Here is a 15,615-nt window from a genome sequence, read left to right on the forward strand (position 1 = left end):
AGTAAGATTAAAAAATGTTGGTCATAGTTTAAAAACAAACGCATTTCTTCATCTTTTTCTGATCCCCCAAAAATATTTAGTCCGTTACTTTTTGCTCAAAATATTTAAAGTTTTAAAAAAAATGCTAATCAAAGAACGACTAAATAAATAAATAAATAAATAAATAAATAAACATCCCATCCACCTCGAGGGAGAGATAGGCGAATATGAGGCAGAAAATATGCAAGAAATCACTTTTCTTTTTCTTTTTTTTTATACAAATTTAAACATTTGTAATGTAACTTGCTATTTGATACAAATTCTCACAAACATCAAGAAAAAATACTGTACTTCGTTTTCTAAATTCCTTCATTTTTAAAAAAAATTGTTGTAAAAAACTTTGACAATAGAAACTCGAAGTATGTTAGATATTAAGAAGGGGAATTGGAAGTTTAAGAAGACCCTTATATCTGAACAAAACCTTAACACGAATAAAGTAATAAATCAATAAATAAATAACAGAGGGAAATCATTACCGCGCAATAAGGGGAAAAATGTGGCATGAATGAGCATAATTTGGCTAAAAGTATGTGTTTGAGTGAGAAAGAGAGAGAGAGAGACAGAGAGGGGGCAGATAACAGCTGGATCTTGATTTAGTTGGATAGTCTCTTCCTCCACCTCCTCCTCCTCTCTCATGCAGCCTATCGTCTTCCTGCCTTCAGACCGATTTTAATTTTCTCAATAATGCGGTCGCTCCGCTGGACCTCAGCAGATCAGATCTGAACCAGGACAGGGGCGTTAATAAGCCAGATAGCGAGCCTTGCGGTGATTTGCAGGCTTCTCCAGATTTACCTCCACGGATGACCAGCTCCAGGTGGGGATATGTATCAGGGCATTATGACTACCAACCACGGATCCTCTTCCTATGAGGCCGGCTTTCTCCACAACGCCTCGGCGGCCACCTCCCCGGTTTACGTGCCCACCACCCGGGTCGTCACCCCGATGATCTCCGCGCTGCCTTACCTCCAGACGCCCGGCGCTTCGCAGCAGGGCAGCCCGGTTTCGAGCCACTCCGTCTGGGCGCAGCCGGGTGCAGACCCGGTGCCCTCCTACAACCACTCCCCGGTGTCTCCGCGCTTCTCCTTCTCCACCAGTCCGCCGCTATCGTCCGGTGTGGCCACGGCCAGGGAGGCGGTCTCTTACACCAGCCCGCTGAACATCTCTGCCAACGGAAGGGAGCACTATGGTCCGCGGGGCCTCGGCGGCTCGTACCCCAGTCCCTATTCGGCCTACATGAGCCCTAACGTCGGAGGAACGTGGCCGGCGTCCCCCTTCGACAGTCCGGTGCTGCACGGTCTACAGACCGGCGCTTCTCCTGGCACGACGCGGCACCCAAACATAGGTGAGCACCAGAAAAATACCATAACAATATATTTAAATAATAAAAAAAATTGTACGGACATATTTTGAATGTTGATGTTTTTAAGGGCTTTTTAATGTGAAAAAATAAATAAACAACCCTGCTGCCTCCCCCACCCCCGCAAAATAATAAAGTTTTAATTAAAATATATTTTGTACATTTTGTGTTTCACAAGAAACACTATCAATTTAAAAACAAAATATAATTTATGGTCAAAAATTACTTTAAATCTATACGTTTTGTTAAACGTTTCTTTTATTCCCACATATAAATATGGACTTTTCGTATAAATTAGTTAAAGAACAATATGTAAAACTAAACAAAGCAGAAAAAAACATTTAGAAATTTAAATCTATTTTGATTATTGACTCTTATACAGAAATATTTTTTTCATAAAGGAAGCAATGAGATACTACCGTTCAGTTATTGCTATGAAAAAAAAAACGACTGACTGATTAATATAAAATGTAATACAACAAATGATGGTCGCTGTAATTGATAAAAAAAAAGAGTTTGAAAAAAAATTCAATTGAGCAAAGAAACTTGCAATTAAAAATGACGACAAACTAAAAACGATACGGAGACTGTGCAGCAAAATTAACATTTTAATGCGTGCATTAAATATATGTGTAGTACAGATAAGTTTTTTTTCCCCCACGCATTAAAAATACTGGACATGATATTGAAAAATAGCTCTGAATATAAAACTTTCATTTGCAGAGCAAAGGGGTGCACCTGAATGGCTTATTAAACGTAGCAGACATAATTCTCAGAATCTTTTTTAAAAGCAACATTAAACGAGGCTGACGAGTCGCTGCTTGAGGAGTTTAGGGTTTTGTGGATTTTATTTGATGTGACATTTCAGATCACATCAGGCCGATTAGAAAGTGAAGAGAATAGACATGAAACTATAACTAATAATTTTATGTAAACTTTTATTTTAAGCTTTGAGAATGTTCAAAAATAAAGCATTTTATTTCCTATTTTGCGCTGGGTGAGCTTGTGGAGTGTGCTGTACGACAGAGATGACACTGTTCAATTGGTGTTGCCAGGTTTTAATATCTGATCTTCTTTACACTTCGTTTTTTGCTGTTTTATTTCTTCCCCGCCGTTGTGTTACAATAAGGGGGGAAATTATTCCCATGTATCTGTTTCACTGCTGTTTTGCTTCAGTTCCAGCTCAGTGTTGGCTAACTCAAAACCTCATTGGCGGCATTGAGTAACTCTTTAAAGCATCTGCTAATATTATGATCCACTGCAGCTCCTGATCACATCATTCCTTTCTGGATCGTATTTGCTCTATACTGTCTGTTAGTGATTAAATAAGTGATTTAGGATTATTTAAGTTTCCATCTACGTGAGCTTAAAGAGAGAGAGAAAAAAAATCAACATTGATCCATTCTGAACCGTCCATCTCATTACACTCACACTCGTAAAAAATAAATAAATAAATGAATAAAAAAAAAAATAAAAAATGGCAATCTTGTTTTCTTTGCAGATTGCTCCCCCCACACACACGCCCACCGGCATACATTGATGTTTCAGTCACAACAAATGACATCAAATCTCAGGCTGAATGAACAACATTCAGCAGGAAGCTTGGTGTTCAGGGGAGAAAAGAGAGAAAGAAAAAGACTATCTGTTGGGTAAACATGGAAGTAAATGAATTCAGTGACCTTTGCATGGAACAATATATGTCTATTTCTCTGTTCCTTGAAATACTGAAATAAAGTATATACTTTGATGTAAAAACGATAAAGCACCTTTCATATTAAAAGCACTAAATAATTGCTTTTCAAAGGAATCTTTAAATATTTGATCTAAAATTTGCTTCCGATGTCTTTTTTGTTTCAGAAGCACTTAACACAGACTTTATTTAGGACGTTATTATATTAAAAAAAACCCAACTAATTTTATTATCAAAGCTATGTCATCCTCAAATGAGATTTAGTTGAGAGTGTTTAAAGATACAATATAGATGCTCTGTATTATTCTTAAAATATATATAAAAAGAAAAAAATAGGGAAAAACATGTGGTGCTGTTGTTATTCATTGTTGTGTCTTTTTATTTCATCCAAGTTAAAATGAAAATAAAGCAAATCAAATTACATAATAAATAAATTATAATAAGCAATCTTCACATATTGACTATGTCCAATTATTTACATTTATATGAAAGTAAAATAATAAAAAGAGACAAGACTAACAACTTCTTCCTATTATGTATTAATGGCAATATTACTGTTATTATTATTGTGATTATTATTGAGTAATGAGTAAACAGAGTTAGAAATATTTTCTCTGCACACCTAAACACCTAAAGACTTGGTTTGTATTATTGAAAAATATTGTATGTTTTATTGTAGATTTTCATGGCTGAAGCACAAGATAAGAAATTATTCAAATCACCCATTCTGGTTGTTCAGAGATGTTTTTATTCTTTCTTGAAAAATAATAACATATCAACTTAAAAAAATTATAAAACAACATTTTAAAATTGAAGGAGAAGCTTCTCAGAACTCAATTTAACTCTTGTTAATGTATAATTCAACATAAGAAAGTTGATTTTGCTGTTTAAATATTAACCAAAAATGTAAAAAAAAAAAAAAAATGTTGGCTGCATAAACCTAGTAAAAATATTTGAGGTCTTTTTTCCCCCCCAATTTATAATTGGCATCATTTATTTCCAGTCTAAGGTTCATCAGAGTGAGATTTTCAGAACTTTTAATGGAACTCACACTCAGTAATTTGTCTGCATGGCAGTAACTTCTACTCTGTAACACTCTGTGTAGCTGTTTATTTCCACTTTCACCTTTGGCCTCCTGAAGTGTTTGTGTGGATGTTTTTAAGCTGAGACCTGATAAAGACGCTCTCTGACACGCACGCTATCAAATACAAAAAGGCATCCATTCAGATAGAGGATTTCTGCTGTGCATTGTTCTGTTTTCGCACTGTTGTGTTGGCTACATGTGCTGCCTATAGCCCAAGGTTAACTCGCCCTGCCGGCTATGCTTTGGCTCTCAGCCTTGAGGAGGCCCCTCGTACAAGCTCTGCTGCACAGCCAGAGGAGGGAGGGATAGATACAGGCCTGATTTATGCTATCTGAAGGAGGGGCAATAATGCACCTTGAAGTGTGCAGTTAAAAAGCCTTTTTGTAGTGGTTTAAATGTGGTTTAAAATTCACTGTCGTGCTAATTTCTGCAACACATCAAAGTGTTCTTGCTGGTAGTATGAAGGCGATGCGAGGAGAGAAAATCCAAGCTGTCTCCTCCGCTCTGCAAATTGATGTCTCCTTTTTCTAAATGGCTAAGTGGTTCCTGGGAGACACTCTGTTATTTGGCAAATGAGAGGCTGGAGATTACATTTATCAGATGTTTGGCTATCTGAGAGGCCCAGGGAGAAGGAGATGTGATGGACGTTTGAATTTGATGGAGCTCTATATACCATCTCTATTTCCAGCCAGGTTTTTATCTTAAGGGGAGCTGTGATAAGGAGGGATTCCATTCAGGCTGCTGCTATGTGGGGGGGCATAGAGATGCCTCCTACTGGTCTATGTATGCCACTGCGATACCTGCCTTTCCCCCTGCCACCGCCCTAAAAAACAACCTTTCCGACTCACATTATCTTTTTAACGTCCCTTCAGATTTGTTTGATGACTTTGCTGAGGGACGAGAATGTGTGAACTGCGGTGCAATGTCAACTCCCCTCTGGAGGCGCGATGGCACCGGCCACTACCTGTGCAACGCATGCGGCCTGTACCACAAGATGAACGGCATCAACAGGCCGCTCATTAAACCCCAGAGACGGCTGGTGGGTGATCACCGAATGAATGCTCTTCACCTTCATCTCCTCGCTCATTTTCCCTCTTTATCTTTGTTTGATGAGTGACGCGTCTTGCCTGTTGCAGTCTGCCTCGAGGAGGGTGGGCCTGTCCTGCACAAACTGTCATACCACCACCACCACCCTGTGGCGACGAAACGCAGAGGGAGAACCCGTCTGCAACGCCTGTGGGCTCTACATGAAACTCCACGGGGTAAGAGGAGCACATTGATAATAATGGGGGAAAAAAACAACAACAACAAAAAAAACATAATGCCTTTCATTGCCATGCTTTTCCACACTTTGTCATTTTACAACCTAAACTGAAAGGTATTCGTCTGGATTTTATAGGACAGACTAACAGAAAGTAGTGCATCATTTTGAAGCGGATGGAAAAGGCTTTTCAAACGGTTTCACCCATAATACTTTTAAAAGTCTGGTTTGTTTTCAACCCTGTTTACGCTGATATTAAATTCTATTGCAGCCAACTATGTCTGCAAGCCAACTGACTATTAAGTAGAAAAACAAACATACAGAAGAAGAGTTCTTATCAGTTTTTTTTGGCCTTAAGGAAAAAACACTGTGAGCAATAGAAAACTGTCCATTACTCTGGTCATAACCATTCCCATGGTGAAACATGGTGGGATCAGATCAAGCTCTGGAGATACTTGTCTTTATTTTTTTTCCTGAGCTTGAACTTCTTTGCAATAAACAAAGGGAAAATATTGTACTGTTTTGATGTGCAATTGTGGAAAGCTGGTTAAGACATGCTGTCAAAAACTTGATGGTATATATCACATTTATGTCCACAATGAAAGATGGTTCTTTATTCAAGAGGGTTGACTTTATGTTGCTTAGTCAGATAAAATCTCTACACAATAACTGATGTTTGTGGAGTAAAGTGACAAAATATTGGTTCACTGGGTAAGAATGCCATTGCCAGACACTGTATGTAAAATCTACAAATTATTTTAAGGATTTGCAAGAATGCTCTGTATAGACAAATTCATTCTGTCTCTTCTCGTCTCTTCAGGTCCCCCGGCCTCTTGCTATGAAGAAAGAGGGGATCCAGACCCGCAAACGCAAACCTAAGAACCTAAACAAGTCCCAAACAGGTTAGCTTCAAACACACAAGGACTGATTTGAGACTTCACCAAAAATAAACTAACGAGCTGCTATATCCTGTCTGAGATCACGGTACTTTTTAGAGGTTATACAGTTTACACCAGTTGTTAACTAAGCCTGTGTAAAAAGACAGACAGGCATTTTTCTAAATTCGAACCAGACTAAATTTTCATGTTTTTGGTCAGTTAGGATTACCAGACATTTTCTGTACATTGTCCCAAGCTGGTCTCTTCTCAAAGTGTCTTGATGTGCAGTTATAACACTGACGCCACTGATTGGAGAAAACGGTGAAGCCAGAAGTTCCTGGAGAGTCCTCCAGACTAGCCAGCAGCAATCAGCAAATACCTGGTGCAACTGCATTTCTGCTGAACTCCATCCATCCATCCATCCATTTTCTTTCACCCTTGTCCCTCAGTGGGGTTGGGAGGGTTGCTGGTGCCCATCTCCAGCTAACGTTCCGGGCGAGAGGCGGGGTACACCCTGGACAGGTCGCCAGTCTGTCGCAGGGCAACACAGAGACACACAGGACAAACAACCATGCACACACACACTCACACCTAGGGGCAATTTGGAGAGGCCAATTAACCTGACAGTCATGTTTTTGGATTGTGGGAGGAAACCGGAGTACCCGGAGAAAACCCACGCATACACAGGGTTATCGCAATGATTTCTAACTAGAAGAAATAACTAAATAGTTCTCTAAATAATTCTTATTACATTTAGCTAACAGAAATCACTGTTTAGATCATCCTCACTGATCTACAACCGAAATATTTTAGACTAGTTTTGATTTCACACAGTGAGAAACTCAAGAGCAAGCAGTTGTAGATACGAATCACATTCACAGTTCTGCTGTGCTCTGTAGGACCTCCAGGCACTGAGGGGGCTCCAGTTACTCCAAGCAGCACTCCCCGCTCCTCCTCCTCCTCCTCTTCCTCCACAACATCCACCTCCAGCACCGCAGTGGAGCCTCGCCAGATAAAGACAGAGCCAGAAAATCACAACTTGTACACACACCACGGCCCGCACACACAAGTAAGCCACTTTGACAACTACGTGACAACCGCTTTTGGCCAGAGAGAGACAACACTGCCAAGCAGACTCTGATATGATTCTCAATCTATCAAATGTTTCTCACCATCTGTATGCTTCTCCTCAGATTTCAGCCCTACCCGCCTACATGGCAGCCCAGGGAGGCGCCATTCCTCTGAAGATGTCTCCAGGTGGACACGGTGGGTCCTCCAGCTCCAAAACAGAGCCTTGGAACAACCTAATCATGGCTTAGGAGACCTACAGCTCTGCATCTCAAAAAAAAAACAAAAAAAAACTACCTATGTACAGCATCCTAACAAAACTCTCCAGGAACTGCTAGCTGTACCGTTTTCTCCAGTCGGTGGCATCAGTGTCATGACTGCACACCAAAACATGATGAGAAGACACCGAAGTCGGACTAAGTACAGTTAAACTGGGATTATAAAGGAACATTTTTCGAACTCAAACCTTTTCCTACTACAAAGCCAGTATGGAAGCACAAGCTGCCTTAAAGATACTGAAACAGTACATGGCAATTATGAGAAACATGAGAGACTTAAGTGTAAGTATTGCCTTTGGACATTTTTCTCTGGATGTTATGGACATCCAAAACACAAAAACAGATCATAAGTGGACAACTTTGTGACAAAGGTTACACCACAGAGGTGCTACACCAAGTGTTATCAGGGTCATTTTACAGGAAAATAGTAGAAGAAGAATATTTAATTCCTGGCAAACTTTCAAATGATCCATCTGGGAGACTGTGCTAATGATAAATTAGTATAATGTTGCATTGGCAGCAGATGACATGAAAGCATTTAAGATTTTATATACTAAAAAAAAAAAAGAAAACATAGACTTGGACAGATAATTAACCTCAACAATCATATAGATAGCCTGAAATTGTTTTAACTGATAAAAAGGGTAGCAACTTTTACAGTTGACATTTGTCTCTAAGGGTCATGTTTCCTTTAGATTCTACAAATAAAACAAAAAAAAAATGTTGAAGTCAACTTTTTCGGAATGTGGAGTACGGATGTTTCACAGCTTCACTCAGGTCTGGAGTAAAATAAATAATTCTTGGATTTGCAAGGACTCTCGGATATGACTAAGAATATTCCTTCAGACCCACAGTAACAATTTCATTAAACCAGAAATTGTTTTGAATACAACAAAAAAGTTGCAAAATATGTCTTTAAATGTTTGAAAAAATGTGTGTTCAGTCATGGATAAAATGTTAAATTCAAGTTCAGAGGTGGTAAATCAAAGTTAAAATACATCGTTCAAATATAAATAACTAAAGTAAATTGCATTTGTTAAGCATTAACAGATTTTTATTCTTTAGAGTATGAAGCAAGAAAAAAAAGTCTGGAAAAACAAATGTATTCCTTACTCTATTTGATTTCACAGCCAGACCTTGGTAATTATAAAAGCAAAGGTCACAGTTTTTAAGTCTTTTCAACAGAGGAGGAACCCTGGCTCACCTATCAGGAAAACAGTAGCTACGGCTATGCATCATAACAATTGTTTACAAGTAAAGAAGTAACAGCAAAAATCCTCTAAGATGCACAGCATCCAAGAAGACCTAAAAGTCTTTTAAAAGGAAAAAAAAAATCAGTTAGAAATTGTGAAACACTCAGCAAAACAACCGAGGCAAAATAAATGAATACAAACTATTCCTGTAAATTCCTCCTAGTCTGTCTCATCCGTCACTCCTCACCCTAAGTATTACCTCAGCGAAAGTGATCTACAGTTTAGTGCAACAAGAACTCCTCCGTCGTGGCTCATTGGCTGTAATTCCTTAATTGTACGTCACGTCTGAAAAAGTTACAAAGACAAACTACCTAATGAGAGCGTGACAGCAGGCACACAGCGCCCTCTGCTGGCTTAGGATCAGATCGACATCTTCTAGGCAGTAGCACACGGGGCCTTTGAAATGTTTGTGGGAATCTACATTAAAATTCACGTCCTATATAATATGGTTATTGATGGGTAAAACTGTATAGAATATTTGCAATGCTTTCTAATCGGCTGCTAACGAGAGATAACCAGTGTAAATGTGGGATACTACCATATGTAATTACAAGAATGAGAAATGTACAAGCTTCTGTAAAAACATCACTCCACTATAATCATGTACTCTGTTATTTGTGATATACTGTACGCAAATGTAATAAAGAGAAAGCATTTTGACGTAATATAAGTGACGGGCGAGATTTTTGATAGTTTTCAATGCATGACAGGGGATTCCTAACGCTACTATTCCCATAATCTTTCCAAACCCTCAGTTTTACTAAGGATTTGAATCTTAAAACTTCAATTTTCCGATTTGCAAATATGCTTGAGTAAGCCTGTGAATGTCCTCGACAAAAAGCCGAACAGTGAGTTGATTAAACTCATCAGTCAGCTTTTCCCTGACAAACTCCGCACACCTGTCCTGTACTGTCTCCCTCCAGCACTGTTGAAACCTGACTCTCATTTCTTCCTGGAGGCCTTCACATACCTCTGAGCTGAAAGTGTAACTGAGTGAAAACACTTTTCCTTTCTCCAAATGTTCCTCTAAGACTTGATTTTCACCTAAAAGCAGGGTCTCTGCTGCTTCCGCAAGTGCATTCAGCTCCTTTATGAGGAGTTTCTTCTCCTCTTCCTGTTTGGACTCAAGAATACCGTTCATATTTTTGAAGTAACTCTTCTGTTCCTGTTTTTCTTCTGTGGTTACCAAAGGGAAGTTGAGCTTCTCACCTTTCAGTAAGTCCTTAGCAACAAAAAACACAGTTTCACACAAAGGACTGAGATCATCGATCTTATCAACTGATTCGACGTAGCTCCCATAGTCCACACTTTGAGAAATAATTTCCACTTGTCTGTAATTGACTTCCTTAAAAACATTTTCTTTGTTTCCTTTAAAGCCCCAACTTCTCACATAGCCAATGTAAGTCTTTACTGCAAACATGCTCCACCAGCCCCGGGCCCTACGTACGAGGTTTAGCATGCATGGGTCCGAATTTCTTGCCAAACATGGACTGTTCATGGTGAAAATATACACTGTCCAGCCTTGAGGAAAGTCCTCTGCCTCCAGAAGCTCTTGAGTTTGTGTAATGACAACGTCCTCACTGTGTTCTCCGCTGTTGTAGTTAGGATAATAAGGCCCATACATGACGACCTCTTCCTGTTTTTCGATGACCGCCCACGAATGCTGCTTGTCTTCCATGCCATATTCATCCGTGATGTCTTTGTGAAAGGCTAGAAACTTGCCGTTCACCACGTGGTCTAGGAAGACGTCGCCCCGTTTGGCTTTGAGTCGCTCTAAAACTTTCTGCACAGAACTTTCGGTGTTGGCCCAGAGCCGCGTCAACTCCAGTAGCTCCAATGTGTTCTGGTGATTGTTCTTCCACCTGTTCACACACGCGTCGAACAACCAAGTGGAAGAACTGCTTGTCCTGAAAATCAAAATAGTAATTTATTCAACCATTTTGTCAGTTGGCCTGAAGCTTATTTGTCAACATATTTTTCTTGCTGAGTTAGTGAGAGTGTTCCTTCTTTGGGTGCCATCTGTTTTTTGTTTTTTTTACTTACATCAAACCATTTTGTGTCCCCTAAGTTGCCAATTAAACATTGAAGAAGAAAACTCAATTTCAGATTAAAGATGATTGTTCAAGATCTAAAAAGAGCAGTAGGCATTCACATGTAATTTGGTCCAGTTTATCCAAATAAATCAAAAATAAAATCCAACTCATCCAACTGTCTCCTAATAAGAAAAACACGGTCCAGCTGTGTGCAAATTAATTTCAGCGTAAACAAACCTATAAAGGCAACTGAGGTACATTAGAGAAAATTATGGAACAAACTTCATCACAAAAACCAGAGGGAGAGTTTTTGTTATGAGCCAAATGGCTATTTTAGGAAAGAATGGTAACCTGCTGCTACAACTGAAGTTACCTGGCATTTATCAGTTTTTTAAATTTATTTTTCTGTTATCTTTTGTTTTCATGCATTTGTATGTGCAGGTTTTTCTACTGCATGACGAGAAGGCACACCCTGCCTTCTGCTGAAAATACTAGGGTGTGGTTCTATCAATGACTCAGCACCCACGCGGTGTTGAGTGATCCTATTTCGTACTACTTTACCGCCACAGATACTCCAGATGCCTTTCACTGTCTTCACAGATTTTGAAAAGACTTGGAGTTCACACCAACACGGCTAAAAGATTGAAGATCAACCACCTGAAACTGTGCAGGCATCACAGTCTACAGGATTTATCAAACAACTGAATGCATTAAGCACCTGAAGATACTCTCACTATGGAGATAATTTGCTGCAATAAACAAACCAGGAAGTAGTGACAATTAAAGCTAATTAGAATTTGGGCAGATTGTATTACTGTTACCCTCCATAAAATAAAAAGGGATGCAACTTAAAATACACTGCTGAAAAAAATAAAGGGAACACTTAAACAACACAATATAACTCCAAGTAAATCAAACTTCTGTGAAATCAAACTGCCCACTTAGGAAGCAACACTGATTGACAACGAGGACCCTCGTCGGGTCAATCAGTGTTGCTTCCTAAGTGGACAGTTTGATTTCACAGAAGTTTGATTTACTTGGAGTTATATTGTGTTGTTTAAGTGTTCCCTTTATTTTTTGAGCAGTATACTTTGTTGAGTTGATTTGGATCCCGGTTTGTTCAGTTGTTTTAGAATTTGGTTTATTTCATCATTTCGTGTTCCCTAGTCTGTTTTTTGATTAGATTAATCTTGTTTCAGCTCTTCTTTAGTTCAGTCCTTCTGAGTGTTTCTAACTATGTTTATTTGTTCTAGTTATTCTTAGTCCCTCTAGTTTAATTGTTTATTCAGTATAGTTATTCTTTAGTGTTAAATGTATTTCCTGTTCCCCAGTGTACTCTCCCTCACCCCTTGTGCCATGTCTCTCTCTCTCTCTTGCTGTTTGGTCTCTCCCCTCACACCTGCAACCTATTACTCAAACAGCTCAGCTCTTTGTTCAAGCACTCTACCTGCAGTACTTATTCACCTCTTTCTCAGTCACTCCTTGTTGGTTCCGTCAGACTCAAGGAGCTCTTTGCCCCTTGAGGAATTTATGAATTTATAAATCATAAATTCCTCGGATTTATGATTTATTTTCTATCAGGGTCTCCTGTAGATTTAGTAAGTTTTTTGTTTTTTGTTCCTCATCGCTTCATTTAATATTTTCATCATCACTTCCACACTTCTGCTGTTCTGTATGTGTGCTTACAATCAACCAAAAACAAAATATGACAGAGTGACTTTATTTCAAAAAACTGTCTCAACCTTAGAATACAGCAACATACTGTTTCTGTTGAATTGTACAAAAAAGCACTTGGAATACACAAAGAATGAATAGATTCTATTTTTCAAATATTTTATTTAGTCCCACAACTTTCATTCTAAATATGGAGATTGCATAGTTTATTTAATAAATGCCTTTCATTATTATTTGTGTTTTATACGTAAATATCAGTTTCTCCTTTTTGTTTTTTATTTGATCACTAAATGATTAGTTAGTTGACAGTTTGTATCATGCCGACTGCTTTTTTACGTGCATGTTTATGATGCATAATCACACATAAAGTTTCAAGAAAGCTTGCAGCTGACCTCAGTACACAAATGCATCCAAATGTGGCTCTAAAAAAGTAAACAAATACTGGCGCCCACCTTTTGTCTACATGGGATCGGAAAAGAAAATTTGACACAACTCATAACACGCCTTGCAAATGGCTCCCAGGGTTTGAAAACCCACATGTTTACATCAAAGCATATTCACACATCAGACTGGTTAAGTCAAGCACAGACTTAAATCCAGTCGGGAATTTGTGTTAAAACGTAAAAACTGACATCCACAAATGTTTTCCATCCACCTTAGCTTGGTCACTCACTTAAGGCCTCCATTAAATACATTGTACGATGTAAAATTACGAAAGGCGAAAAAAATAAAATCATTGCAGGGAACCATGTCTCTCCTTGGCCACATCTTAGAAACTTCTTTAGCTCGCTTCCGCTCTCGGAGCAGCAGACGTAAGTGAAAACATCTGCCTAAATGAAGTCTGCAAAATGGTTTTTGTTATACTTATTTAAAGGTGAGGGGGAAGACAGTTGTGCAATGGTTTAGTCAAAAAGTTATTCTCAAGTTAAATCATTTAGGCTAAGGTTAGCTTATTTAAGACAGAAGTAAATAAATAAAAAAACATACTGTAGCCTTAAACATAGCCATTTTAAATAATTTCAAAGAAATAAAACTGTTTCTTTTTTTCCATTATCTCCTTATGCCAAGGAATGTCCAAATTATTTATAAATCAATAGGGAAGAAAACATTTTAATATTTCTACAATTAGATAATATGGAGTTTTTAGTCTGATGGTTTTAGATGGGAATGCCACAGTTATAGAGCTGGAACATTAGATTTTGACCTCCCGTGATTTCGATAACGTCATACTGAATTCTTCTACTTTCATACTGAATTCTTCTACTTTCAAACTAAATTAAATTAACTTGAGTGGTAAACTGTCCATTTCTGAAAGTTTCACAAATCATGTTTTTCCTGACAAAAACACACCACACCGTCCAACAAACAATGAACAATGACAACAGTTTTTCACCACATATTCAGATTAGCGTGGACTCACATCAGTCTGCCTGAATGCGCAGCTGACTCTGACCAGTCCATCAAGCATTTTCTCCTACGGAGTGGAAGCTGATCATCACATCCAAGTAACAGATGCCGCTTACGACCAAACCTGGATGAAAACACACACACACACACACACACACACACACACACACACACACACACACACACACACACACACACACACACACACACACATCATTTCGATGAACAGAGCCGATGAGAAGAATATGTTCAGAAGGTCTTAAATTATGGCAACAGGGCTGTGGGCTGACAAGATTAGAAGAGTTAAGGGCTATTTCAGCATAAATATTACGAAGATAGATCTATTGTTTTCCTAAACTCAGATATTGAGGTTACTCACAGGGGAATGTCCATGCTGCTTCTTCATCTGCCGAGAAGTACTACTCTCAGGTTATCTCGGTGCTTGCGAACGCTGAGTTGCTTCCAGGACTTCTGCTATATGAAGTGACAGTTATGCTCATAGCTTTGCTTCTGCCAGCCCAAAGCTCCACCTCTTATGCACACACACAGCCCCACAAAAACATCCCGCAAACTGTTTCTATAGTCACTCTGTGAGTTTGTGTCAACCACACTGTTATCATCTGTGCACGGTGGCCTTGTTTTTATGGAGTAAGGTGAATAGTTCACACAGCTGTGCAGAAAGTGTAAATCAAAAAGAGTACATTTTCTTTCAAGGGGACAGAAATGCCTCATGAAAGAAAAAGAAAATGTAAAGAGAAGATAAAACCGTGACAAGTCACAATGATGAATGGATGTTCATGATGAAGGTTGGCTGCAATCCAGCTTTGAAGCCTTGAGGTAAATGCTGCACACGAAGACTATCCAGCGGTATTTAATGTGGTTTTAAGAAATTCAATTGTGAGTTTTGTTTGCTGTTAAATAGTTTAAGAGAATTTTTTTTTGTCCTAAAAGTGAAACCTCAAAATTATTTTTCATTAAAAAAAAATTATGTGGAAAAAGGAACCATGAATTCACCTTAATTTAGACAAAAACTAACTAACTTTCCAAGAGGAAAACTAAACAAAACAGGCATTGTGCAAATTGTAATGCTATCGGTAATACTATCTTCAACAGACTGAAAACACTTGAAGGCTCTGAAGAGGCTAAATAATGCAAAGAGCCAAAATAAAACTTCTCAACATTGCCAAAAAGTTCAAGTATAAAACTTTACATTCAAAGGCAAATACAGGATCCATTACAATAAACAATACAGAGTTACTGAATGAAAACTTCCTGATAGCATGGCGGCTAGCTGATTACTGCCAGTTCTGAGTGGCTGTTTCTGACTGAGCGGAGTAATTATGTAGAGCAGGGAGGAGATCGATTATTTTTTAGAGATTATCCGTCTCATGTTAGGACAGCGAAAGTTTTAATACGTATGTAAAATGTATTTTTTTAGGTTAGATGCTGCAGCTTTAAGCAGAGGTTCGGTGTGAGAGTCACTACCAGGTGGAGCAGAAGTGGTGCTTCGTCTGTGAAATATTACTACCTGTAGCAGCGATTCAACAGCGAGAGCAGAACCAGCGTCTTACATCGCAGCTCGAAGACTTAAAT

At 38.7% G+C, this 15,615-nt stretch overlaps 2 protein-coding genes across 2 annotated transcripts; one reads left to right on the plus strand and one right to left on the minus strand.

Annotated features, from left to right (window-relative positions):
- Nucleotides 1-669: 669 nt before the first annotated feature.
- Nucleotides 670-9,573, plus strand: gata4 (GATA binding protein 4). The gene is made up of 6 exons (XM_008397836.2): nt 670-1,381; nt 5,043-5,209; nt 5,307-5,432; nt 6,252-6,333; nt 7,209-7,378; nt 7,503-9,573. The coding sequence occupies exons 1-6, from the start codon at nt 862-864 to the stop codon at nt 7,626-7,628; spliced, it is 1,191 nt and encodes a 396-aa protein (XP_008396058.1). The 5' UTR covers nt 670-861; the 3' UTR covers nt 7,629-9,573.
- Nucleotides 8,328-14,527, minus strand: LOC103457577 (uncharacterized). Its single transcript, XM_008397837.2, has 3 exons — nt 14,402-14,527; nt 14,036-14,146; nt 8,328-10,815 (listed from the first exon to the last, which is right to left on the minus strand). Exons 1-3 carry the CDS (start codon nt 14,413-14,415, stop codon nt 9,684-9,686), a joined length of 1,257 nt encoding a protein of 418 aa, XP_008396059.1. The 5' UTR covers nt 14,416-14,527; the 3' UTR covers nt 8,328-9,683.
- Nucleotides 14,528-15,615: the final 1,088 nt, after the last annotated feature.

This window comes from Poecilia reticulata, linkage group LG21 (assembly GCF_000633615.1).
Source record: "Poecilia reticulata strain Guanapo linkage group LG21, Guppy_female_1.0+MT, whole genome shotgun sequence".
NCBI lineage: Eukaryota > Metazoa > Chordata > Actinopteri > Cyprinodontiformes > Poeciliidae > Poecilia > Poecilia reticulata.

What these genes read in the sequence shown, in the direction of transcription:
- gata4 (XM_008397836.2), top strand. Translation starts at nt 862, where the DNA reads ATGTATCAGGGCATTATGACTACCAACCACGGATCCTCTTCCTATGAG. An exon ending in TCTACATGAAACTCCACGGG is followed by an intron (nt 5,433 to 6,251) that starts GTAAGAGGAGCA and finishes TCGTCTCTTCAG; the next exon opens with GTCCCCCGGCCTCTTGCTAT. An exon ending in ACCACGGCCCGCACACACAA is followed by an intron (nt 7,379 to 7,502) that starts GTAAGCCACTTT and finishes GCTTCTCCTCAG; the next exon opens with ATTTCAGCCCTACCCGCCTA.
- LOC103457577 (XM_008397837.2), bottom strand. An exon ending in GCGCATTCAGGCAGACTGAT is followed by an intron (nt 10,816 to 14,035) that starts GTGAGTCCACGC and finishes TTTGATTTTCAG; the next exon opens with GACAAGCAGTTCTTCCACTT.